At 39.2% G+C, this 25,777-nt stretch overlaps 1 protein-coding gene and 1 pseudogene across 1 annotated transcript; both read right to left on the reverse strand.

Annotated features, from left to right (window-relative positions):
- Positions 1 to 3,964: 3,964 nt before the first annotated feature.
- LOC122647238 lies at positions 3,965 to 6,301 on the reverse strand (annotated as a pseudogene).
- A 5,347-nt stretch (positions 6,302 to 11,648) lies between these two features.
- Positions 11,649 to 15,934, reverse strand: LOC122647231 (60S ribosomal protein L4-like). The gene is made up of 2 exons (XM_043840677.1): positions 14,767 to 15,934; positions 11,649 to 11,856 (listed from the first exon to the last, which is right to left on the reverse strand). Exons 1-2 carry the CDS (start codon positions 15,874 to 15,876, stop codon positions 11,743 to 11,745), a joined length of 1,224 nt encoding a protein of 407 aa, XP_043696612.1. The 5' UTR covers positions 15,877 to 15,934; the 3' UTR covers positions 11,649 to 11,742.
- Between the last annotated feature and the right edge of the window lie 9,843 nt (positions 15,935 to 25,777).

The raw sequence follows: 25,777 nt of genomic DNA on the forward strand, positions 1-25,777 counted from the left end.
CAAAATTTCCCCTCACCTGTTCAAAGAATTTGGACAGTGGACTATGCTGGTAGCGTAACTCAACATGGAAAGCACCTAGATGAGGTCTCTGTGAGGAGAGGGAGAGGGGGAGAGAGCATTTCTGACTTAGGAAGGAATGAAATGGGCATGTGTATGACTGACTGGAGTGACTGCCTCAACTCCTGAATTCCTAAGAAATAGTAAAGTTTCACACATAAAAGGAAATGCGAAAAGAATAAATTACGATCTTCACTTCAAATTAGCACAAATTAGCATGAGCACTGCGAGGGAATGACTAAAAATAAAGAAGAGAAAAGAGGACGAAATTCAGTTGTGGCGGCGATCAACAAACCTGCTTGTCCAAAGAAGTAGCGACGAGGTAAATTCCATCGGGACTGAAACTAAGGCTCGTAACCGAATGTGTAGGAGGTTCAACAACCCGTATCAAGAAAAACATTAGAAAACAACCAAAACGTGTAAGCAAAGCATCGAAATACTGGTGGCAGTAGATAAGCTTCAAGATCAATATTCAAGAAAGCGAAAAAGTTAGACAAAAATGGAGCGATCCTCTGCAAATGCAATATTAGACATTGTTGTTCAAATGAAAACCTCAGATTATACTTCTCAAATATAAAACGAAGCAATAATTGTTGAGAAGCATGATTTGAAACCACCGTATCAGTACAGAAAAAACGGGCACAATAGTCAAAAAACAAACCTCCTTTTTTTTTTTTTTTACTATTTTACCTACTCAACAGCAGTGCACAAATACTGGAGCACCTTATTTTTATTCTTGAGAAGCATGATGTTGAAACTACCGTGTCTGCCTCTGCGGCACTCCGCAGGTGCTGCTAATGAACAATAGCCACAAGTCAATAGAAAGAAATGTTTCTGTAAGAAAAAGTTTGACAGGAATGTACTATGTCACCTGAGTACATGAAACTTTCTCTCTTTTTTTACAATTCTGATTTTTCCTTTTTTTAGCTGCCCCTTTCCCCCACTGTGCTCCTTGCTTCTTCCCGGCCATATGCAACATTTAGCTGCTGTTGCAACTGGAAGTGGTGTATACAAATCATCCATAAAAGTAAGGGTAAATTACATGTAAGGTGCCCAATATTTGATTAAAGTACCTATGAGGTACCTCAAGTTTTAAAAGGGATGTTTGGGGTTCTTTGTGAGCTTAGTCCTACACTCCTACCCAAATTGAATATTTTCCCAAATTTTCCCTTTTAACCTTTCACCCACTCCCATCTCTACCCTCTACACTCCCACCCCTCTGTTACGAATCGATCTCACTGTCTCTCTTCCTTTCCCTCTCTCACTCTGCAACTTGGAACAGTGGTTCATATCAGGACTGCAACCAACACACTAACCCCTCTCTTCTCCATGACATGGTGAGAGTAAAGGAAGGCCATAGAGATCTTTGAATGGGGATATAGTAACAACAAAACAGTAAGCAGAACATCCCTCTAACGTTTATTTGACAGAAAAACCAGAGGTGCATGCTTTGGTTTGATATCACAGACGATGGCATGGTAGTTTGTTGACGACCAAGACTCCTAACTCCAACACGTACATAATTCTTCATTCTCCCCCCCTACATAATCAGTCAGTAAAAATACGAAGTATAACTACTCAAAATCCTGAAAATCGGAAAGCTGAGAGAAGATGTGATCATATTAAAGCCCTCTGCTCAAATACCTCAGGAAAACAAAAGCATCCCCTGAAACCAATCTCTTAGAAGTGACAAACGTACTCCATCCCATTGCAAGGAAATGCCTGCGGGATTGACCTGGTACATTCAATTTGAAAGAGGTAGGACTCCTCAGTCATTTACATGTCCGCATACCACCATATTTAATACTATTTCGAATGGAAAGTTTAGCTTTGATTTGCTTGACAATGTATCTGAAATAACTTGGACATCAATAACTACAACCAACAAACTGTAATTTTGCCATAAAAGAAAACAGAAAAACGCAACTGCAGGTACCTCTGAAGATCTGCTTACATCGCCACTTATAACCATGAAGATCCTTTGCAGTCGATTTCTGGATTGGAGTTGGCTGGTTCATATCCTTCAAGAAAGAAAACCACTAAAGGAAGTGAAGTACATAGAAACAACAAAATAGAATGAGAAATACCAATGGAGGAAGGTATTCATTAGCATGTTTCCGAAGAACAGAGAAGCCGCCATGAGTACTTGTATCAGTTGCACTTAAAATCTTGCAGAAAGAGTGAACGGTAAGTCGCGGAGGTTCAGGAGTGCTTGGATCAGGACTCCTAGGCTCACTTTGCTGTACAAATTGTATCAGAAAACTTTAAATTAAATTTTCTCCACTTGCAACTTCACAATTGAACGGGTTGAAATTTGAAAAGTAAGTCTTACATCTGCTTCAGGTTGTAAGGTAATTTGCGCATAAGTCATTTGTTTCTTGTTCAGCCTGGAAATAGTAGAAATCAACAAAAATACAAAACATCCAAAGAGAGAAAGAGAGGCGAGTTTACAAAGAGGAATGCCAGCAACTCAATGAGTATAACACGACAAAGGATCTTTAAAGGAAGATTAAACATAGGAATTTTCTGATTCAATTCTTTGTTCGTCGATGCTTCTAGCTGTAAAATTTCAAACGGGAAAAAATATAGGGGAAAAAAATTCATGTCAGATAGGAAGAAAGATCGAGGAAGAAAAAAGGAGTTTGATTCCAGAAACGAGAAACAGAAAAAAAAGAGCTCACATTTAAAAGAAATAGAGAATCACTCACTTGTTCCCACCATTACAATCTGTTTTCCTCCCTCAAAGTGGCCTTGGGATAACACCGGTTTCGATGTGAGTCAGCTCCGAGAGACATCAATTCCACACCTGAATCCGGTGACTTCTCCCATAAAGGAACTGAGGATGCTTCAGCTCAATGGATTGTGCCCTTCGTTTTCTCCTAACTTTGACTTCATCGATTTCAACCAGACTTCGACATTAATTCTGGGTTGAAAATAGTGAGAAGCGACGGCTTAAAGAGATGGGTGGTTCTGATAGATAGAAGGACCTTCTATACTACGTAAACCCAACACTAGTTTATACAAGGGGGTGGGAGGGGCGGTGGTCTAAGGGGATGGAGCGGGTGGTTGCAGCAGGGTGGAAGCAGTGGCAGAGGTGGAGGAGGTGAAGGTGAAGGTGAGGCCAGGAGTGGGGTTGAGAGGGTAAAATTGGAAATATCTTCGGTTTGGAGTAGACTAAGTTCACAAGGATCCTCATATGTTACTTTTGAAATTTGAGGTACCTCCCAATCCCAAGTACTTTAATCAAATAATAGTATCCATGGTAAAGCATGTTGAAGCATAATAATAGTATCTAACACAGGAACAACAGTTTGCACCTAACCTGAATAGAGAATTATCTAATTCACATTGCCAATCATAAGACAGAAAGGAAACTCCAATGTAAAACGTTGAACCAGCCAAATTTGAGCCTGCCAGGTAAGCTTATGCTTGGATTTAAGCTAAGTAAAGAAGCACTATCATTCCCAATCTTGCCCAATCATCCATCTCAAGATCATTATCTCTACTACACTCAATTATGGACATGTTTTTTTCATCTCCTAACATTGAGCTCCGAAAAGCAGTGCTGGTCTTAAATCCATAAAAGTTCACCTTCAGCTTGAATGGAATACAGCCATCAAATAATAATCCCAAAGTTCCTCCTCTGCACCTGCCCAGTTCAAATTCCAATTGAAAACACCATCACCCTTTTCTTGTAGCTGCTCCAACTTTGGCCATCCTTCATCATTCCCAACTGGACTTGGCCATCCTTCATCATTCTGCTTGTAGCTGCTCCAACTTTGCCAGTCCATGAAGGGTCACTTCCTTTTCTTTCTCTTTTTCTTCCTTTTCTTTAATCTTCTTCTGTCTTTCTCTTCCTCATTCTTTTGCCAGCACAGTGAGATGGCAGCATCAGGTTATTCATTTATTCTTTCTTTCCTTCAATGATCTTATCATTCCCAACTGGACTTGGGCTTTGTTGTCATCGATCGTACTTGCAGAGATTTTAAAAAAAAAATCAGTTCCTCTCAAGGCAACCTTCTGTTGGCCTGTCTCCTTCTACCTGTAAGTTCCTCCAAACGTAGGTGTCCAGAAATCAGCTGCAGTTTCATTTGTAACTGGAAACGTACTTGAAAGTAGAACTAAACATAATCCCCGGCTCCTAAGATCTTGTTTGTGTCCTTCATCCTCATTTGATTTATCAGAATTCTGCATGGCAAACAAATGCTTTGATTGCTTAGAAAAAGTATAGTGAAAACTTGAAAACAAACCCAAAATTTTCTCTCTTAGAAGGAAAACAATTTGTACCTGTTGTTGGGTTTGTGTGGGAGCTCCATTCGTCATATATGGCGTGCTCAAAACCTGACATTCTGTAAGAAAATCTTGTATTAATATGTTAGGTACTTGACTGATACGTCACAAACTCTAGTGCTGATGGAACGCATTAAATCAACATCTTTAACATATCTCATACTAGACTGGTCCAATCTAACGCCCACGAAACCCCATTAAGGCACATAACAAGGCGAGAATGCAACTTACGCTGACTTGATCATGGAGGAACTTGATATACTCAATAGCTTCGAAGAGCACAGATGCCGTATCAGTCTGTAAGCAAGAATTGATTCAAGGTGAACGACCAGAAAGATTTTACAAAACAAAATTTCAAGAGAAAAGTATTTCCAAAAATTCACCTTTCTAAAAGGTGAAACAAGTTGTTGTAGAGCAGTGATTCAGTCCCCTAATTTCTTTTTACGAACCTGAGAACGAAATTAAGCCAGAAATTTCAATTTCCCCAATCCATCTCTAATTATATGAATCCAAGAGCTCAAAGCTCCCTCCACTGAAAAAGGTTGTCAGATTTTTATCGTACCTTAAAAGTTGGTAATGGCGATGGTGTCCCAATCCGAGGCCTTTTGTAAACCGGTTCACTACTGCTTTTCTTTGCCACTGACCCTGAATCACGAACTTCTTCCGTACCAGACTGCTGAAATCCAACAAATATCATGAAACCTAGTTCAGGTCACTTGTCCCAAAACCCTAGCTCAGCTGACCCAGAAAGACATAGAAATTAAGAGTAAATCTAAGCATTGGTAATTAATTTACCTTTACGGTAGTGAGGACTGTGATGCTACTGCAACTGGGTTTCTCCTAGAAGGTTTGCGACAGAAATTGTGTATGTGAAGAAGGGAAGAAGCTAGAGCGAGCATCATTCATGGGAGCTGCAGAGGCATTCCAGTAAGGAGTATTGTTGGAGAAGTGTAACTGAGGTTGGCGAAGCTTTCAGGAAAGCCGGAAATTTAGCCCAAGAAGACGACGGTGAGAGCAACAGCGAAACGAATTCACCGGTGTTAATGCCTTAGTTTGGAGATGGATTGTTAATGGATGGATGGGTCTCTTGAGGGTCAAATAGGCCTTGCAATAACGAAGCAGAATTGCATGTGAAAGAGGGAAAACTTGAGGGTATGCCCTGGCTGCTCACAGTACGTCGCCGGAACTGGGATTTAACCGCTGCTGCTGATGGTCCAAAGGGAAGACCAGATTGATTTGCTTATTAAATGGATTCAAAGTGGAGGAATCTTCACCACCATCGGAGAAACTACTCTTGGGGCTCCACTCTTTCTGAACTTGATGTGTTGGAGGAGATCCATCCCCGTTTCTGGCTTAAATTTGGGTCTTGAACTCAACTCATCTTGAAGCATGGAATGAAAATTAGTCTCTCCATTTCTTCCATTACCTCGCTGCAGAATTATGTAATAACAATAAGACTCCAATCCAATTTGAATTGGTCTATCTCTCTCTAACTTGGTTTATTATCAGTAGGTAGCTATTAATTAAAGGCTGCCAGTGCTAGCTAATTGAAAATATTGTAATAAGATATCTAAGCTGAGAATGAAATGGTGATGACTTACAGTAAAGTTTGGTTCCAATCCATTGTGAGAGATGAACGTCCAAAACCCATCATTTGCAACGTAGTAGAATCCATCAGGATGCCAACCCCACCGCCGCCACCATCACCACCACCGCCACCGACAGAATCCGGACCTTGCGATTGCCTCTGGGTATGTTGAAATACCATAGAGCTATCAGAAACTGAAGCTGTCGTCTCCTCACAAGATGATCTGGTTTCACTTGCCCATCCAAAGCTCCCCATATCATTGAGTGCCGTGGAACATGATGATGAACACGAACCCACGCTCTGTCCACTTCTACTTGAATTCCACCAGTTTCCACTTCAAATTCCTGCCTGAAATCCGTCTCCCATCACAACACACACAACACACACACACACACACAAACGCTCTTGGCTCTGAAGAAGGAGAGGGTTAATAAGAGTTGGTCTGAGCTGAAACTGAGAGAGATGAATTCAATGCTTCTCAACTTGGAGTTTTATTTATATAAAACCGTTTACCTCAACAGAAGAGAAGAGAAGAGAAAGGGGCAAAAGTACAGCCAAATAGATCGGTGGAGTTGGAGAAGTAGAACCGCTTAAAAATGGCGGAGGAGAGAAGAGAGCGAAAACGAAAAGAAGGAATTTCAAGGGCCGAAAGCGGTGTTTCTTGGAGAGGAAGAAAGAGAGGGAAAATAGAGTTGGTTTGAACGAGAGAGAACGGAATAACGGTCGAGAAGGGGACATATTTATTATATAATGGAGTTGGCGTCAAAGATACGCGCCAGCTGTAGATTTATTATGGTAAGTTTTTTTTTGGTAATATCAATTAAGGTAAGGCGGTGATCAGTATTTCAATTTAACGTCGCTGTCAGCTCACAACGGCTCCATGTGGGTTTCAGGCTCAGGATCGGACCAGCCTTCATAAATCATTTCTAGCTAACCCATAGGGTTTTGAGTGCAATGGAAATCTGGTTCGATTGATTCTAATCTGATTCTGATCATGTATCGGCCAAATTTAGTCAGAATTAGTGAGATTCTATCCTAATTCTAAAAATGCAATACGGATTGGTGGCTCCGAAATGGGAATTTTTATCTCCTACAATTCTGACATCCGCCAATTCCCCTAGAATCCCTCACATGGGAGCTGAAATGACCACTTACCCACTGCTGGACATACTTCCCAAGGCAGTGGGCAAGTGGTCATTTCACTCCCATGTGAGGGATTGTAGGGAATTGGAGGGTGTCAAAATTGTAGGTGATAATGATCCCCGAAATGGCTGAAATTGGGATTGATCATGGCCAATTCTAATCCGAATCTGTTGATCATTAGTTTTAAAAACCAGGATAGGGTTGGTAGCATGGTTTGAGGTATTGGATTGGATCGACCGATTTTGGGAGGATTGGATTGGTATCGGTCTATATTCAAGAAAGCGTAAAAAAATTAACTTTTAATAAGAAAACAGGGACAAAAGTGTCATATTTGCCAGAGTTTAGGCGATCCGGATCTGTATCCGTCGATCCGATCCGATCCAGCCAATACTGAGATCATGAACCATGGTTGGTAGACGAAGATAGGAGCTATTATTTTTTGATTTAGCTCGTCTAGAGGGAAGCGTGCACCCAGGGGGCATCCAGCGGTTGAGCTGTGTCGCACACATCTCGGCGCATGCCTAGGGATGTGTGCGGCACAGCCCAACGGCTGACAGCGCTCTGGGCGTTCCCTGCTCGCTGGAGACAATCCTAATCCTTATTTGTGGGATTCTAATTAATTAAGGATACCATAAGAAGACTATGACAGAATGAATGATAAGATAATAGTTGGAATAGAGAGAGTGAGTGGGTTCTAAAAGTCCTAGAATCGGTAACCATTTGCTTTTTAGCGTATGGATCCTAAACACCCTAGAAACGAAAAGCATTTGTATAATCACCACGCGCAATTTTATCGTGTTTCTTGCCTAGCAGACCAATGATTTTAAACTCCTAGTCAGGTGTCAAATCTGTACTAGAAACCCTAGAATTGACCCCTTAGATTTGAAAACCCAATGATTTGGTCCTAAAACCGGATAATCAACTGGATTGGTACATCCAGAATCAGGATCAATCACAGGTTCACAATTGATACCTATCTAAATTGGTCAATTCAATCGATCCGATCCCAATTTTTGAAACAATGTCATTGATCTTTGTCAGTTGGGTTTCATGGACGACGACAACTAGTTTGTATGGAGCCTATTGCATCAAGAAACTATCAGATGGGTCCTCTGGGATGAAAATTACAAAGATAAACAAACAAGCAAGGGAGAGCCGGTCTTCTCCGGCGAGGGACTCTCCGATGCCTAAGTCAAGTCTCTTTAGCAGCAGACAATTCAAGAGACCTTGAGAGAATAAGTTAGATGATTTACCTAATCCGTAGGCCTCCTATTTATATGCGAGACTAGGTAGAGGTTGTGCTTCACTAGGAGACAAAGAGTCTTACGCTCCACGCTGAGCTTATCATGGCAAGAGTCCTATTAGGAGAGTGATGGCCAGAGAGTCCACCATTAATGGGAGTCTATGTTACTTTGATCAGTGGGAGATATTGTTTCCTTATAGGATACGTTTGGTGCCTTCTCTGTGGGGATCGTGTCCTCATGTGACTATGTTTCTTGATCTGGGTCGGTCGGGTACCGCACAGGTATAACCCGACGGGTCGAGAATCGCTCTACACAGTTGTGGCCTTGCCACGATCATGTTAGTATTGGCGAGCTTATTTAGGTATATCAGAGCCAAAAAAATTTAGATAGTTATAACTCAATATCCCAACTATGTATAAATTTCAACCCAAACAAAGATCCTCTACTCACGTGTTAAGTGGTAAAAAGTAAAGCTTTGAAAATCTAGAACCTCTAAATAAAGTGTGTCGGTTAATAAATGATTGACTGTTTTGACAGACTAGGTGGGAATAATTGAGTTTGAAATTTACTGTATGGAAAAAGGTGGGCGAAACATGTAGCCGACCCGAACAAAGATCCTTCTTCTACGTCTAATTACTATTTTTTTGTTTCTAGTGGGATCCATGTAGGTAGCCCCATTTAGTTAGGATAAGGCTGAGTGGTTGTTGTTAAAAGGTGGGCTTGTGACCATGTACATGCCCCTTCATAAGTTCTTTCTACTCTTCCTAATTTAATGGTGTGGGTCTCCTCTACAGTGCGGGAACCTTGCGGTGCATTGCAATGCGTACATGAGAGCTCAACACATGAAAAATTTTAAATGTTGGAAAGTGTCGCAATGTTTATTTTTTGGGAGAAGTTTTCATACACGGTCGTGTAAGCATGCACGGTCATGTCCCCTCTCACAAATAGTTGGAAAAGTCATAAACCCCCACCCATTAACTAATGCCTTGAAACTCCCACCCTCTCACATACACGGCTTACACTGTAAAAGTTTACATTTACGAAATAAAATTTTCCAGGTAAAACACACGGAGCCTTTGGAAATTTTATATATCTTTTTGGGAAGAAGAATGTTGTCCAGTCGTGTAGGGGCCAATGGGAAAACATGCAGGGGTATCAATTAGGGAGATTTTTCATCTTTACATGCCAAGTAGGTCATTTCAAAAGGAATTGGTGTCCCAAGTGTAGGCTGCACACAACCAGACAGGATCATTATTCCCCATCTTTTGGGAGAAAGCTCTCTGTACGGGAGTGTGGCCTACGCCAGCATTCCCATGAGTCAATCTCTCTCCTCTTCATATGAAAAGACATCTCTGCCCTTTGTTTTGAGGAGTAGAAAGATAGACATGCCAGTGCTGTTGTAGCCCACACTCCCGAATAGAAAACTATTTCCCCCATCTTTTTTTACCATCAACACTTATTCTAGGCTTTTTAAACCATAGGTAAAAAGGATATAAACCCCGAATTGGGTCGAATCGGGACCTAAATCAGCCGATGGATTGGCTTAAGAAAAAAACACGTCTTGCCTCTCTTACTCAAGCTCGACATGTGGCCTGCATTCTCCCTCCCCCTCCGGTGAGTTCTCCTGCATCCCCTGACTCTCTTCGAACCATCCTCTGAATAGCGGGGTTGAACGGGGTGGGGAAAAAGGCTCAATTTGAACCAAGATTAGTAAATTCCAGGTAGAACACTATAGTGAGATTTAAAGGGTGGGAAAATGGGTGCACTTTACCCATGAATAGTAAATTCTAGGTGCGTTTAGGGCACCGGAGTGGTAAACTTGGATTTGTCGTCGTGTTGGAATTCCCTGTCAAGTATTCGTTTCATCCACCCCTCGCTCAAATATCCCACGAAATCAATGAGATTTTGGTATTGTTCCCTGGGAAATCTTCGTGCAACACTCTTCCCTCCTTCATGAATCATTATGCTCTCCCGTTACTGTACGATGCAAGAATACATAGTGCGACGGCTGCAGAGACCATGTGCATCATGTAGAGCCCGCTGTGCCATATGGCCTCTACAGTACCACACGATGCAGTACAGGAGAAGATAAAAATTCCTCAAGATTAGGGTCACCCACTGGTTCATTGCACGACTTCCTGTGTCTGCTCAGCATGTCAGTTGGGGAATCCACGCAGTAGACAATCATGATCCTCCTTGCTCATTGTCTCATCTTGCAAATCCCCTACCCTCGAAAACTCATCAATGGAAAGGATATATATGAGCGACTGAAAAGCAAGCACCAAGGGTTGCATCATAATGGTGTTGCAGCGAAGGTGGTTGTGTTGTTCAGGTTGCAACAGCTATGATGTCGCTCAAGTTGCAGCAGCGATAAAGTCGTTTGTTCTACTTCTGCGATTTTAAGAGTGATTTGAGCTGAGGGCCAATAGCAATCCGATTAAAGGCTGATAGAGCTGCCCTAGTCGGATTCAGATTTGAGAGTGAAGTGAGAAAGCGTTCAATATAAAAAGAAGCGATCGGTTAGAATTAAGAATAAACAACTAAAAGACAAGAGTCTCTATTGTTCAGGACGACGGCAATGAAGTAGCTTCAGAATCACCCGTTCCCCTTGAGAATCCAAGGGCCTAATTCTTCCTTGCATTTCCACTCCTTTCACTTCCACTCTGGAACCTTTCCATCCAATCCAACCAAATAAGGTAGGGTGAAATGCTACAGTATTCAGTGTTCACCCCATCTTTCCTTTCTGTCTTGTACCCTACCTTTCCAATTCGGTGCCGTGTACAATAACCATCGTCAATTCCGCCAAGAAGAACACCCAAACCAATTCTTCATCCAAGGTGGAAGGGTCAAAATGCTGACAGGAGAGTTGCAATCACAGAAGTCGCCACTGTATAACATTGCAAAAATTAAGTGTCATCACCCAACAACTTGTCTGCTTCTCAATCTCTCTCCCTCCCATGAGAAAACTGAGCTTCCTGTACTCTTGGTAGGATCTCCACAAACCACACTAGCCTGCTAACAATGGTTCCAAGCTGTAATTATAATAATACCAATTATAAACAGTCTCCCCCAACAAAATTACTGAAACTTTCAATAATTATTTGGTATGGTTGAGGGGATTCTGAAACTTCGTCTGGAGAGATGCAAATCTATGAAGCAGAAATCGAAGATATTTCTTAAGAGTTGTAATTGCATCAATATAATCTCAAAACCTCCTCTAACAAAGCCAAAAATGAAAGCCAGGAAAAAAAAGGGAGGGGGGGGAGCAAACATCCCCAAATTCACGTCTATTATACTGGCGTTTCCCCTCTCTTCTACCAAGTGATGAAAAAAATGAAGAGCTTAGGATGCAAGTTCCCAACAAAAAAAAAGAAACTGGTCCTAACAGAACTGCAAATGCCTTAACTAAGAGAATACTCATTACTGCGATACGCCTAGCCATTTTGTGAAATTATCAAACTCGGTATAGTCACTATCTGAGATCATTGTCTGGTACCATGCCTTACCAGCAGCCTTTACGGCTGCAGCCTCCTCCTAGCAAAAGGAAAAGAAAATATTTCATTAATCACAATCCCACAGAAAATATACTCAACATATAGAACAGCCCAACTAACACAGACACACTAAAAACACCACGATAGATAATGATGCAGTGAATCAAGCAAATCACCAGACACGAGTAATGAGAAGGCATTTAAGGCATTATAAATGAAGATAAAAGGAATGAACAACTTATTATACAAGCTTAGGAGTGGATCCTATGCATGATAAGTAGTGAAATAATCGATCAAGGCTCTCTCTTTGGTATAATTTCTATTTGTATTCATGACTCATGAGAATAAATTATGGACCGTATATAATAATCGTTGGTTACTACTAGACAGAATGTAATACAGAATGAGAAATGGGTTCAGTATAGCATTGTGCAAAATTTAAAACTGTAACTTATGATTCCTATTCATTTTGTATAATTTCATGTGAAATGCATTTGCATCACCAAAGCTTCAAGACTAGTGGAGGTCATGGGTTGTTGGATGAAGGAGATCCAACTATACCCAATTGAAATTGTGAAGAGGGAGAATGGTGTCAGTGAGAGGGCGGGGAATCGGGGATCGGTGGTTGTGCTGTCAATATAGGGCAAGCTGCACCCAGACTGGAAGGAGTTCCCGCTAGAGCTGCTAAATCTGGTAATTAGTTGGCAGATGGAATGGGCTAGAGAGTGTAAACTGGCATCTGGACTCAATTAACTGTCAAAAGGTATTAGCTCTGAGTTACACCGAATTACCTTATCCCTTGAAGTGTATGTCGCTTTGTTTGGGCTTCTCCAGAAGTACCGAGATCCAGTGGGACAAAGGGAATATGGTGTAAATCAGAGCTATACCTTGTTCCAGATCTATGGGTCAATGAGGATTCCTGAAACCGAGGAAATTTAACAATGGAAGATGGTGCCTAAATCATTTACTAATCAATACTACCCTCCTAAAGAAATTAATGAGGTGGCTTTGCAAAAAAAGGGCAGGGTTTAGGAGGGAGGGAAAGAGAGAGTAGACCATCGTAGGGATAGATAGAGCAGGGAGTTGTAGGCTAGTTCAGGGAAGAGGGGGATGGGGGAATTGTAGAGGGAGATCAAGACAGAAGGGGAAAGAAATCCTTGGGGATATAAAAATCAATGCTTTTACCATTTTACCCTAATTTAATGACCAACACTGGACATGTTCATTAACATGTACAACTTAACAAGAATAAATGTATTATGCTAATAAGTTGTAAACACCTCATCTCTTCATGAATTTAATTTATTTTAATTTCACTAGAATAAGGGCAAAAACTTGTACCAAACAACTGCAAAAAGATAATAGTATCAGATAAATAGAAATATACACCATACTAAAGAGAGCCTAAGATGGCATGGATATTTGCAATCGATGCGTTTGACGGCTCTGATACAAAGGGGTGATTTGTTTCAGATTGAAAGAGCTACAAGAAGAACCATAGGCAGGCCTAAAATGCACTAGGAGAACAAGTGACGAAAGACATGCATAGCTTAGGACTAGTAACAATTTTGGCTTTGAATAGAGCTGACTAGAGAATAAAGGCTGAGTTGAGTTGTGTTATATAATTGAATAAAGCAAAATGAAAGAAAAAAATTTTCCACAGATCTGCACCATGTTGTTCTCCCCGGCACCAATTTGTTGCCAAGAAGAGCATGAAAATCAAGTGTGCAAATGCCATGTGATTCACTATTTGTGTAAATAGGGGGGAAAAAAAGAACAAGAACATACGTGTCAAACTAAATTACCACTTCAAAACATTAATTGCATGAGAAATCAGCAACTACCTAACAAATGTACAGATGAGTAAAATAAAATGGGTTCAACAACAAAAAGCAACAGCAGATACACTGAAGACCTCACCTCAGGTAACACAAATGAGCAAGATACTATTAAGAAAAATTTCTGGGTATCATAAACAGCAAGGGTGAAATAAATCTTGAACATGAAATATTTTTTTTTTTAAAAAGACAAGTATTGCAGAGCCTATCCACCCCTTGAAGGTAACTTGCGACTCTATTTGATGTTTAAAGGCTGCATGTGTAGACCACACCCGTCCAAACATTGATAAGATAAAGAAACAGCAGAACACTCTTCTAGTCATATCAAATACACTCAGCAACCTTCAGACCATGAGATGTGATAAAGAGTAACCTAAATCTAACAAAATAATCTAGAACTGATAATAGGAATAGAATATTATAGTTTTTATGAATAGTAGAATTGTGAACCCTACAGTGTTTTTGTGCTGCCAGTCCCAAGCCCACGCTAAAAGAGGAGGGTTGGTACATCAGGTCAGCAGCCAGAATTGTAAAAACTGTAGCAAAACCTTTCAGCATAAATAGTAGAATGATAATTTAACAATTAAAATAGCTTTCATAATTATAGAGTAACAGGCATACAGAATATTTCAGCCACTTCTTGGTTCTAAAAGAATGGAGTATTAAGTCTCAAACAAGAAAAAAAGATGGGCTCGGAATCCAAGAATGTTAGCTTGCTTCTCAATTCAGTCATCTGATAAAAAAAAGGGAGCACATATGTTACAGAGAATACAGTGAAAATTAACTCTGGTATTAGAAATGCAACTCCATCAATGATTTATGATGTTAATGAACCTTAAACCTCCCTTATTGTATATATCACAACAACAAACTCAGCCTTCACCCAACTTTTAGAATACAGCTTCCATAACCTTAAAACTTCATGTTAGTAACACATAAAAGGAGTACAGAAATAGAGAACAATTAATCAAATTTACTCTCAAATGAATAAATAAGGCTATCTGCAAACAACAGCATACATTAAAAAACAAAATAAGAAGAACAACGACATAAGACAAAACCCACTGAAAGAAAGTTGAAAATATAAGTATGTATATATGATGAACATATACCTTAGAGACTTGCTTCCTCTTCTTATCGAGCTTCTCTTTCTTAGCCTTCACCCGATGAGCTTCAGCCAAAAGTGACATCCTCCTAGCAGTCTTAGCATAGGGGTTGAGCTTAAGAAGCGTATTCAAGTTCTTCAATGGGTTCTTCTTAAGCTGTGCCCTTTTAACCTCGGTCTTGATCGGCCTCACTACAGACTGAATCTCATCAGAGTTAATGATCCTAGTAAGATCCGCATTGACCATCTTAGATCGGGGTAGAACGTAACCCTTCTTCTTCTCTGAGGGCTTCTCAAAAGTGCCATAGATGGCGTCCAACTTCTCAAAAGCCGATTTAGTCCAGACGATGAACCGGCCAAGATGACCACCAGGAGCGAGCTTCAGAAGATTAAGCCTCTCCACGTTAGCGACCTCAACACCAGGGATATTACGGAAAGCCTTAACGAGCTTTGAACCTTCGGTACCATAAACAATAAGAGGACCCTTGCGAGAAATGTACCTGCGGTTCCTCATCTTACCCTTGCCAGGTCGGATGCCCATGCTGTCTTTGGCCTTCTCGGCATCGGGGAAAGCACCGATCCGCTTAAGTACCTTGATAGCAGCAGACGTTTTCTCCACGGCCTCGGCTGAATCACCGACAACAAGAGGTATCTCGGGGGCATTTTCAATCCGGTGGCCACGAGCAAGGACGATAGAAGGGACAGCTGAAGCAGCGAGGGCAGAGGCCACAGCGTAGCGCTTCTGGTTGACGTTAATCTTCCGATGCCAGCGGCGCCAGATCTTGGTGGGGGCAAACATGCGACCGCCGCGGCACATGTTACCGAAGGCACCCTGGCCCGCACGGTGAGTGCCACCGCCTGGGACGCGAGGAATACGAGAAACGGCACGTCCAGTACCCCATGATTCTGCCGAGGTCTGATGGCCTGCACGCTTGCTGACAGCGTAAGGCTGGCGACTGTTCTTGGAGATGTTGGCATGGACGAAGTTTACAATATCCGGACGGATGGAAGCTTTCATCACGTCCGGAAGGGGAACGGAATTTCCACCGTCCGTAGCCATGTCGCCGTCTAAAGGCTGGACTGTAACGAGAGGTCGAGCAGCGGCGGCGGCGGCCATTGCAACAGAGGGACAGAAGAGGGGGGGGGGTGCGTAGGGTTTAGAAGAGGACGCAAATGTGATGCTTGATAGAATGACAGTATAATTAGGGTTTTCATTTATATCGGGGTTGATAAGGAGAAGGGTTGGCCAGATGTGGCAATTGGGGAGGTTGGGTTCGGTTGGGTCACCTTGAACCAGTTGGATTTGGGTTCACTGATCCAATCTTAAACCTGGTTTGCAGCTAGTTTAGATCCATAAATTTAAAAGCCGGAATCGGATCGGAGAACCGGTCGAGCCCAATCTTGATTCCTATTGTTTTGAGTGGGCGATCCATACAGGTTTCTGGGGTTCCAACGGAGATTATGATTATCGACTGATTCTGGCTGATCCGAAACAGAATTGGATTGAAATCTATTGGACCCAATGTGTATAGATATTTTGTTTTGATTCCTAATGTTTTTATTTTTTTATGGGAAAGAGAAATATGTATTAGAGAGAACTTAAGAAGTACAAGACGCTATACAACACGGGGAGTGGGGTGCAGCAACATAAAAACATTTAAATCAGTTAATAAACAGAATGTCGGGGTTAACCCTAAAAGACATATTAACAGATTTAACAACTATCTTTAAACAATAATCTAACACCTCAAGTGGCCACGCTGAACGGGATGGAGTTGGAAGAAGTCCTGGTAATATTGTATGTGAATACTAATCTTATTTCAGCTTCACACCTCTAAGGGCAACAAACTCAAGAGCGTTGAGGATTTTAGTGAGTTCAGGCTCCAAAAAATGATTGTTTTTACTCCGACCAACAGTGAGAAAAAGAAGTTTTCCATCAACCAAAAAACCAAATACCCAGCCAGACTTACTTAGGGCTTTTGAATCAAATCCTGCGCATAACAAAATAGAAAAATCTAAAGTAGGTAAATCATAATGAGACAAAGAAGCAGGGTTAGTAGCAGCCAAAGATTCCATACGAGAGAGAGAAAATGTTTTGATTCCTAATGTTTTGGAAGGCCAGATAAGGAAGGGGAAGATTTTGAGATCTCACAGAGTTGCAGGGAGGCAGAGAAGAGAATCAAGAGATTCAATTCATTATTCAATCTTTGATTTTTTTATCACTACCAACATACATATAAATAGAAAAGAAAACCCTCTATGTAATCTAAAACATAAATAGAAACATATCAAACTAGGAAACTACCAAGTTGTCGTCTTATGTATCCTATCCAAAATAAAAGATTACATAATATTTTCCCAAGTAAATAAGCTTCCTAAAATCCTACTAAACTCCATAAAGTCAAATTGGACACGATTCATCTTCGTCTGGATACCAAAATGGGTTTTGGGTTGGTCTAAGATAGTGTACCTGCATCTATTGGTTCATATCATATCGGTCGATACGCATCAGTATTGGTTTGTACTAGTACGATATACATCGATACGTATCTTTTTTAAATAGTATCTTTCAATTGGTATCACAATGTATCAGTTGATACGGTCTGATACAATACGTGTCGATACTTATAATACGTACGTTAAAGGGTTCTGTGAGAATATCAATACGTATCGGTATGTGACTGATATAGCTCGATGCAGACCAATACGATCAATACCAACTAATACATGTCGATACCACCAGTGAAGGGCCATGTGACTATTAGACTATGATTTTGTTTTTGGAATCAGAGATTGAAGGAGATTTCCAAGACTAGGTAGGTTTCAAAAAAATTTGATCTTTGTGTTTAAATCATGGTTTTTAATCCTTTTATTTCTTGTTTATTTTGCTATAAATTGATAGATTTTAAGGTGGTTATTTATTTGCTTTGAGAAGTTTCAGAAGATTTTGGTGGTGTAGACGTTGAATTTTGTCATCCTCCCCCGACAATGACGACAACACGACATGGACAGACATTGGCATCTCTCTTGAAGGATTCTTACCCCTACACCTAAGTCATATCATCCTTCGATCCCTAAAAATTATTCAAAATACTTTTTTATCAAATGTTGAAGGAGGTACTTGCTCACCTTTCCTGACCACGACGGTCCCGCTAGCTAGGGATGTAGGAAGGCGAAACACCCGACAGAAAATTTTATGAAGAGTCAAAAGGGAGAAAAAACCCAAAAACCTGAGCCAGTGGGAGGTGAGCATTAGCGGCGTTGCCAAAAGGGGGGACCACACCACAACGTCAAAGCGGGCATCATTATCTTGACTTAATCGTAGCGCCGCTGTTGCCTGCACGGTGCCACGATTGATTAGATTACCCCCATAAATAGGAGTGATCCCCACCCTCATTTTTCAAGATAGAAAGCTTCAAGGGTGAGTTCTACCCCCCATTCTGCCCCAATTTTGCTCCTTTTGAGTCTTCCCACATCCCTTTTAACCCCCATTTTGCTAGCTTTGATCATCCTTCCTCATGGGTAGATCCTTCGATTACCCTATCTAAAGATTGTTTTGGTTCGAAGTCTTGCTTTTCCTCAATCCTTGACCCATATTTAGCCCATATACAGTCATTGCTCTGTCCAAGCATAAGTAGCGAAACCCTATATATAGTCATTATTTTGCCCAAAGTCTGAGTAATAAAATCTCTTTTACATAGCCATTATTTTGTCCGACGAGAGGGAAACAAATCATTACTCTGTCCACCTGAGCCGTGGGGACATCTCATATTTCGTATCTTCTACATGTTCTTTACTTTGATTAATTTCGTTTGCATATATATTTCTCTATTGTTTCCTTTTATTTTGAATACAATGTAGACCATTAAAGTAGTTTACTTTAGTGTACATAGTAAATAATTTTTATTCTTTTCTTTCATATATTTGATGCATTATAATATAGCTTTGCATGTTGATTTAGGACGTGTTGTTATGGGAGAGTTTCTGAAATCTAGCATCTAGTAGAAATATCGGTTTAACCAGACGACGTGGGGTGTTAATACCTTCACATGCTCGTAACTTGATCACTTACCTATAATTTTTTACCAGACCATATGGAATCACGTAGTCCTTTCCGCTCACTCCGGATGGGGCTACACCCCTTTTCGCTCACTCTAGATGGGGTTACACCCATTGGGTCCTAAGCCCAAATCCTAGGTGTCGATTCTTTTTATTTTAATTTATGAAACATAATCCCAACCCCCTATGTTGATACATCGAAACTCAATCCATCCATAGCCATTGTCGTCAAGTGACCACAAGAACCAATGGATCCCGCCCACAAAGCGGAGAAACTTGCATCCAAAGGCTGTGATAACTACAAGTGGGCCCATGGAGCCAGCTTGTGTGGTAAGAAGAATAGAAGCTGCTTAACATCTTTATTTACTTGTTATTTCAGTTACTTTCCCTTACTCTGTAGATACTTCAGTTACTAGGTAGTTTCAATTTTAGTTTCTTTATTTTTTAAAGAGTCAATTTAATATAATAGCAATATAGGGAATTTTTTTTATTGTCCATCTCTTGCATGGAACGTTTTGATTGTAATTGGTTTAGTTTATAAATATAAGAAAACGGGACTATCCCCAACGATTTGAGTTGAATTTGGTTAAAAGAAAACATAGGTTTGTGCCTTGTGTGTTGTGAGAGATAGTTGCTTTGTGAGAGAGTACGGTGAGATGCCATTGATGAGAGGCCGTGGGTGAGAGACCCTTCCATATCTTTTTCTTTTCTAATATCTTGTTCTTAAGTTGCTATTCTGTCCATCGAAGGATCAACATTCATTGACCTATCACTCTCATAGGTCATTAACGGGTAGTATAAGTCATTGCTCTGATGCTTGATCAACTAAATGTTCTTGTGCCCTAATATTCCAATCTGTTCACGACTTTTCCGGTATGCGATAGGTTAGTTTTAACGGCATCATCTAATAATTTTCATTCCTTTGATTGTAGAAGAACTAACCATCAAATTAAGTTGATATTCAGTTATGTTATTCATTCTTTTCCCTAGGCCCTTCGATTCAAACTTGGACTTGTACCAATCAAGTACTTTTTGTAGATTATTGGGATTTTATATGCAAAGATACAAAACAAGAAGATCAACCCATGAAATGGAACCTATGGACAATGGCACAAGAAAAGATTGAAGAAACATATAAAAGTTATGGAGGAAAGCTACCAACGGATCAACGATTTACCAGATTGGATAGTACTTGTTTCAGATTCTGGTATGTCACATTTACCTTTTTTTTTTTTTTTTTTTTTTGTGTATTTCTGGTTTTACGAAGGAAGATGACCACCACATTGTGTTTGATCCTTAACCCTTATTTCTTTCCTGATTTGACAATATTGCCCCATTTTGTTATTAATCATTTTAGCCCCTTTAATTTTTTTCTTCCAAGTATATCCTCCATGTATAATTCAAATTTCATTATGTCCCGTAGTTTCTATATTTACCAATAACCCTTTGCATATACTGTTTATTACAAGATTGCCACCCCCCAATGCTTATTGATCTATTTAGAGATTGGGCGGACCCATAAGCGATCCGAGCCGGGTTTTGGAATCCCGAATTGCATTATTTGATATTAATTTAACTATTCTACCATTACTCTAATGAACTTCAAAATATTTACAATGTTGACACTAAACACTTGACTTGGGTCTTCTCTTGCTTGGGTGGGCCCATTAGTGTGGCTAAAATTGTACAGAATTGCCATTGGACTTATATATTTGCAAGTGATGTTTGTTGGTGTTATTATTAGATATTATTTGCACTGATTTATTCCAATGTGACTTTTTTGGATCTTTTTTGTGGCTACTCTTGATTATGGGATTTATGTGATACTCATCCTTCAGGATGATGGAATATTCTTTATTGTATTTTTTGCATTATTTGTCCACGTCTAATGTTATCTTGATGTTTTCGTGCATGTAGGGTATTAGGGTTCAGATACCGTATCAAGTACATCTATAGCAACAAGTGGTCAATCCAAGGGTTGCAAATATTATGTGGTAAGTTGGTTCGACTATTTTCAGTCATCTAATACAAAAAAACTTGATTTTTGTTAGATCAGCAATTTATATTAGAAAGTAGGGGTGGAATGCAACATACACATGGAGAATAGAGTAGAGGGGATGAACTCAAATAAAAAGAAATGTTGTCATTTAAGTAACTAGTTATAAGCTTGATCTCATTGATTTTCTGTGATCTTCTCTTCTTCATATTTATAACCTCTTCTTGCTTCAAAGCCACATATAATTAACAAAAGAGCCAATAGATCATATATCAATCCTCAACTCAACAACTCAGCCTTATCCCAACTAAATAGGGTCGGCTACATGGATCCTTTCAACACATACAATCTACTAAGCAAAAAGATTAGTTGCTATTGTCAATTTTCAAATGCCTCTTCAATAATTTAGGATAGACAGGTATATATCCTAATCACGTATTTGCTCGTATTGCCATCACATGACCATACTACTTCTGAAAAAACCCAACTCCAAACTTCAGCCACTGCTATAAATACTCCTATTTTAAAGAGGAATCAATAACTTTACAAGGACAGTTAAGAACTCCCAAGATTAGGATCAGAAATCAACCCTAAATAATGTTGGTATACAATGAAGTTTCGAGAGAAGAAGAGAAGATCACTGCGGGTCTGAGGAGGGTCATAATGCATAGAGTCTATTTCTAGACTCAAACCCATGACCACTTAGTCACAATGGAGCAACCTTTACCATTGTACCAAGGCCCGCCCTCTAAAATAAATAAATTCATAATAGAACTCGTAAAATCTATTGAGTATCCTAATTTAACTCAAAACTTCACTATTTATCTTATGTACCAACTTTAACCCCATTTTATGGGCTTATAAATTAGGTATATTAAAATGAAACCTAATAAAATAAAAGGCCCAACCTATAGCATAACTACCCAAATCTTGTTTTCAGCCCATCAGATTGCCACCAACACCTTGTGGGCTTCACATAGGATCAATGTCTAATACAACTGCATCACTCTCCCTTCCATTGGGAAACTTTCTTAAGTTTTTTTTTTGTTTTTTAATAGGTTAACTATAAACATGTCTGCCTCTTTACATGTTATAAGAAAATTTGAGGGTTTACCTATGTGTTATTTTAAATCAAATTCTAGTGCCATTGTTTTGAAATCCTAACATGAATCAAGAATGAGAAGTCAATATACTCATTTATTACAAATATGGTTTTAGGATCCCTATCTCCAACCAACACACCATGCAAAGACCAAATCCATGTAAAATGCCTTAACATTAATGTGACTTTAAAGCTCTTAGACAGAATTGAGAAGGGTGGTGTTTTGTGATAGATTCTCATCCTACGTTGGTTGTAATGCAGTTCAAGCAAGAAAGGGGGGGAACTTTGATAACTTTGTACCTGATTCAATTTTCACCAATTTCTTGAATAGTTTTAACTGGTTTCTACTCATGAGGGAGAAAGAAAAAGTAAATAACATAAAACAAAATAAAAGTAGAGTCATGAGGGAGAAAGAAAAAGTAAATAACAGAAAACAAAATAAAAGTTGAACTCAATGATTTCTTAATTGTGAGGTGTTGGTCCTTGTTAACTGAGCTATCCCATGGACTTAGAGGACTCATATTCACATGTGGTTGGATTCTTTCCCAGATTTAACCATGTTAAAAAATACTTTATTGTGATGTAAAATCACCAAAAGATAAATGTAAAAGAAGGGCAAGGGTTTCCCATGCTGCCAATGTTGGAGGAACCACTCATGCCATACCAATCAGCACATGGGTCCCACAAGGTCAAGGAGGAGAAAGGAGAAAGTGTATTAATTTTGTGAGAAATCTTAGGAAAGAATCTTCACATTATCAGTATGGAGATTTTTTCCCATAAGAAATACAACATAAATTTTAGGGGAAACAGCACATGTGTGTTGCCAATTGGAGGATTTGGAGTGGATAGCTTGGAGGGGATAATGATTTGTGTTATTGTCCCCAAATTTTAAATGTAAGTTAGCTTTCGAAGTATTTTTTTTTGTAAATGCAAATTAATAAGATCCTTCCAAGTTCCAAATTCTTGATACCCTAAGGCAATCTATGCTGAAGGGTATACGCTGTTATGCCTAGTGAAAGACTAGTGTGGCGATTTGGACTATTGGCCATCTAGGGAATTGTGCCCATGATTCTTTTCTCTCTCTCTCTCTTTCTTGTAATACTGATAAGGGAAAAAATATCTCTATCCGAGAGTGTGGTCTACGCCAACACTCTCCTGTGTGGTCATACTCCCGTACAGAAAACTATTTCCCAATAAATAAATAACCTCCAACCTTCTGTGTGAGACAAGACTCTCTCACATCTAGCCAGACACAAAAATCTGCCACATAACCAATTGGATAGAACCGAATATTATGGACAAGTAAATCTCAAATCTCTTGTTCAAATGTCAAGTTTCAAGTTAAAATAAAATTGATCAAATGACAAAATTAAGACCATTTTTTTAATATTCATAGAGTGAAAATTGCTACCGTCCTTGTGTCAAAACTTGTCGGTCTAGATACACCCAATTTGCCACGGGAATAAAATTTTAAAATAGATTTAAGAATTGAAAAGATTTTGAAAAACAATTGGACCGTTGAAGGTACAAAATAATTTGTCCAATTTTTATTATTATGAAATTTTTGGGGGTGAGTTGTGGTTGGGATGGACCACAAAGTTCGAAATAAATGGTAAATTAGCGGTTTTAGAGGTAGAATATTGAGGTCCATCGAGAGTTTTTTGTTTCTCCTTCATATAATATAAATAAGAAGTCAAGAAGCTACTACTTTTTTAGGGTAGAAATCTATTGAAAAAGATAAAAACATTTATCTAAAAAAAAAGAAAACCCAAAAGTAAAGGTGGTGAATGGTGTGGCTTCGGTTTAAATGGTTTAGTTTGGTTCGATTTAATGTGTATTAGGTAGAAATAAAATATGAACCAATTTATGAAACTAAACCATTTATTAATTAAACAGTTTCAGTCTTGGTTTTGTTACTGGTTTTAGATAATGGGTTCATAAACAGTCTCTAAATGGTATGTTAATAATGGTTTTGAACGATTTTGTGACTCCGAAATTCGAAGTGACGAGACAAAGACAGAAAGAAAAAGATAATAGGTTCATAAACGGTTTATTAAATGGTTTGATTCAATTCAGTTAACTATTTTTTATACAGTTTGAAACCGTTGGTTTAACGGTACAAAATGAAATGAATTGTTTAATAAATGGGTTCATTTTAAAACAAAAGATGGTTTATTAAATTGTTCGAGTACTATTCAATTTATGGATTTTAAACAATTTGAAACCATCAATATAACAGTTCAAACAAAATTGTTAATAAACGTTTCATTTTTTGAATCAGAATCAAATTATTTATTAAATGGTTTATTGATTCCAATTTAAATGGTTCGATTCGATCTTAGTAAATGATTTCAGTTTGATTATGACATCCTTAACTAAAAGTGTAAATTGAAAATTTAAGAGGGTATTATGCATTGAAAGTTGTTTAAAGAACCTTAATATGCTTAGCAAATAGTATTAAAAAGACAAGAAAAATAGCCACATATATGATAGATCGTCCACTAAAGACATTTTTCGTTACCAAACCAAAAAACAAAGGACATATTTCGTTTGGTTTAGTCCAGAAACCAACAGAGGATGAGATAATTTTACAGTATCCAAACACTACTTTTTCAACCCCCAAGGGATAGCACAGTTTGTAAGGGACGAGGCCTAAGGAAGTTGAAGGTCCTAAGTTCAACTCCACCTCCCCCTTGGGGCCACACGCTTGAGAGGAAACTCCGGTGAACATGGGGGCCCCAGTATCTCTTGGTTTCAAAAATAAAAGCTACTCTTTCTAAGTTCAATGTTTGGGAACCAAATTATTGATCCTTGCTCCCTCACTTTGAGGTTGTTTGGTTCTCTCACTCATTCAGGGAGGCTAACGTTGTATCGGATTCACTGGCTTCTATTGGAGCTTCTTCTCAGGGATCTTTGTTTTGGGATTCGTTCCCTCCCTCGTTCATTTCTCTTTTGCTGTACGTGGACTTTATTGGAATTTTGTTCCCTTGGTAATAAATTCTGGTTATCAAAAAAAATACTCCTCTCCACATAGCCCAATATCCAGGGATGTATGCCCGGCAGCCCAGCCGTACCTTTTCGATACTGAACAAAAGCTTTTCCTTGCTCTAGGGTTTTTAAAATCGGGATCAGATTGGCCAGATCGATCTATCCCATTCTAAAATTCAGGGTTAGGGCAACTTTGGGTGATTAATCTGACTGATGTCTCACCAATCTTGACCAAATCAGATAGGAATCGTTGGAGACAGATATTCATTCCAAGATTTAAAATAAAGATGAGGAAAAAACAAAGAAAACAAAAAAGAAATAAAAACTTTTCATGCCTGGGCATTACTTTCCAAAGGCAAATAATAAATTACTTGAGAGAAACAGAGAAAGAAACTGGTTAAGAATTAAAGATTGCTCTACACAAGCAATTTATTCCTTCCTTCCTTCAGTACCCATTAACAAAAAATAAGAGTATGAGGCTCCTTTTCATCACTATACATTCATATCTTCGTAATAATGATTCAAACAAAATCACACCCAAAGAAAGAAAAAAAAAAAACCCATCATCTCAGAGACCCAATTCGTCTATAAATATGTTTTCATAGATGATGATCGATACCTACAACTTGGAATACTCACAAGCCCATTACTTTTTGATTTGCTGAAAAAAATTTAGCAATGAAGAGAATCCCCAATTTGATTTCATTCAGAGATCAGAACAGAATAAGAACTGCTACAGTTATAGCTACAAGTCAACAATTCACTACCAGAAGAAGTAAATTCAGAGGCCTCTGCAACCCATCTATGGCTTTCCCCATCTTTATAACTACAACTACCATGGGGGAAAGGTAGCAGAAAGCGAGTAACTGTCCA

This window comes from Telopea speciosissima, unplaced genomic scaffold (genome assembly GCF_018873765.1).
Source record: "Telopea speciosissima isolate NSW1024214 ecotype Mountain lineage unplaced genomic scaffold, Tspe_v1 Tspe_v1.0015, whole genome shotgun sequence".
NCBI classification, from domain to species: Eukaryota; Viridiplantae; Streptophyta; class Magnoliopsida; order Proteales; family Proteaceae; genus Telopea; species Telopea speciosissima.

Excerpts from the sequence above, each read along its gene's own strand:
- LOC122647231 (XM_043840677.1), bottom strand. The coding sequence starts at position 15,876 with ATGGCCGCCGCCGCCGCTGCTCGACCTCTCGTTACAGTCCAGCCTTTA. Across the intron at positions 11,857-14,766 it reads AGAGGAAGCAAGTCTCTAAG|GAGGAGGCTGCAGCCGTAAA; the intron begins GTATATGTTCAT and ends TCCTTTTGCTAG.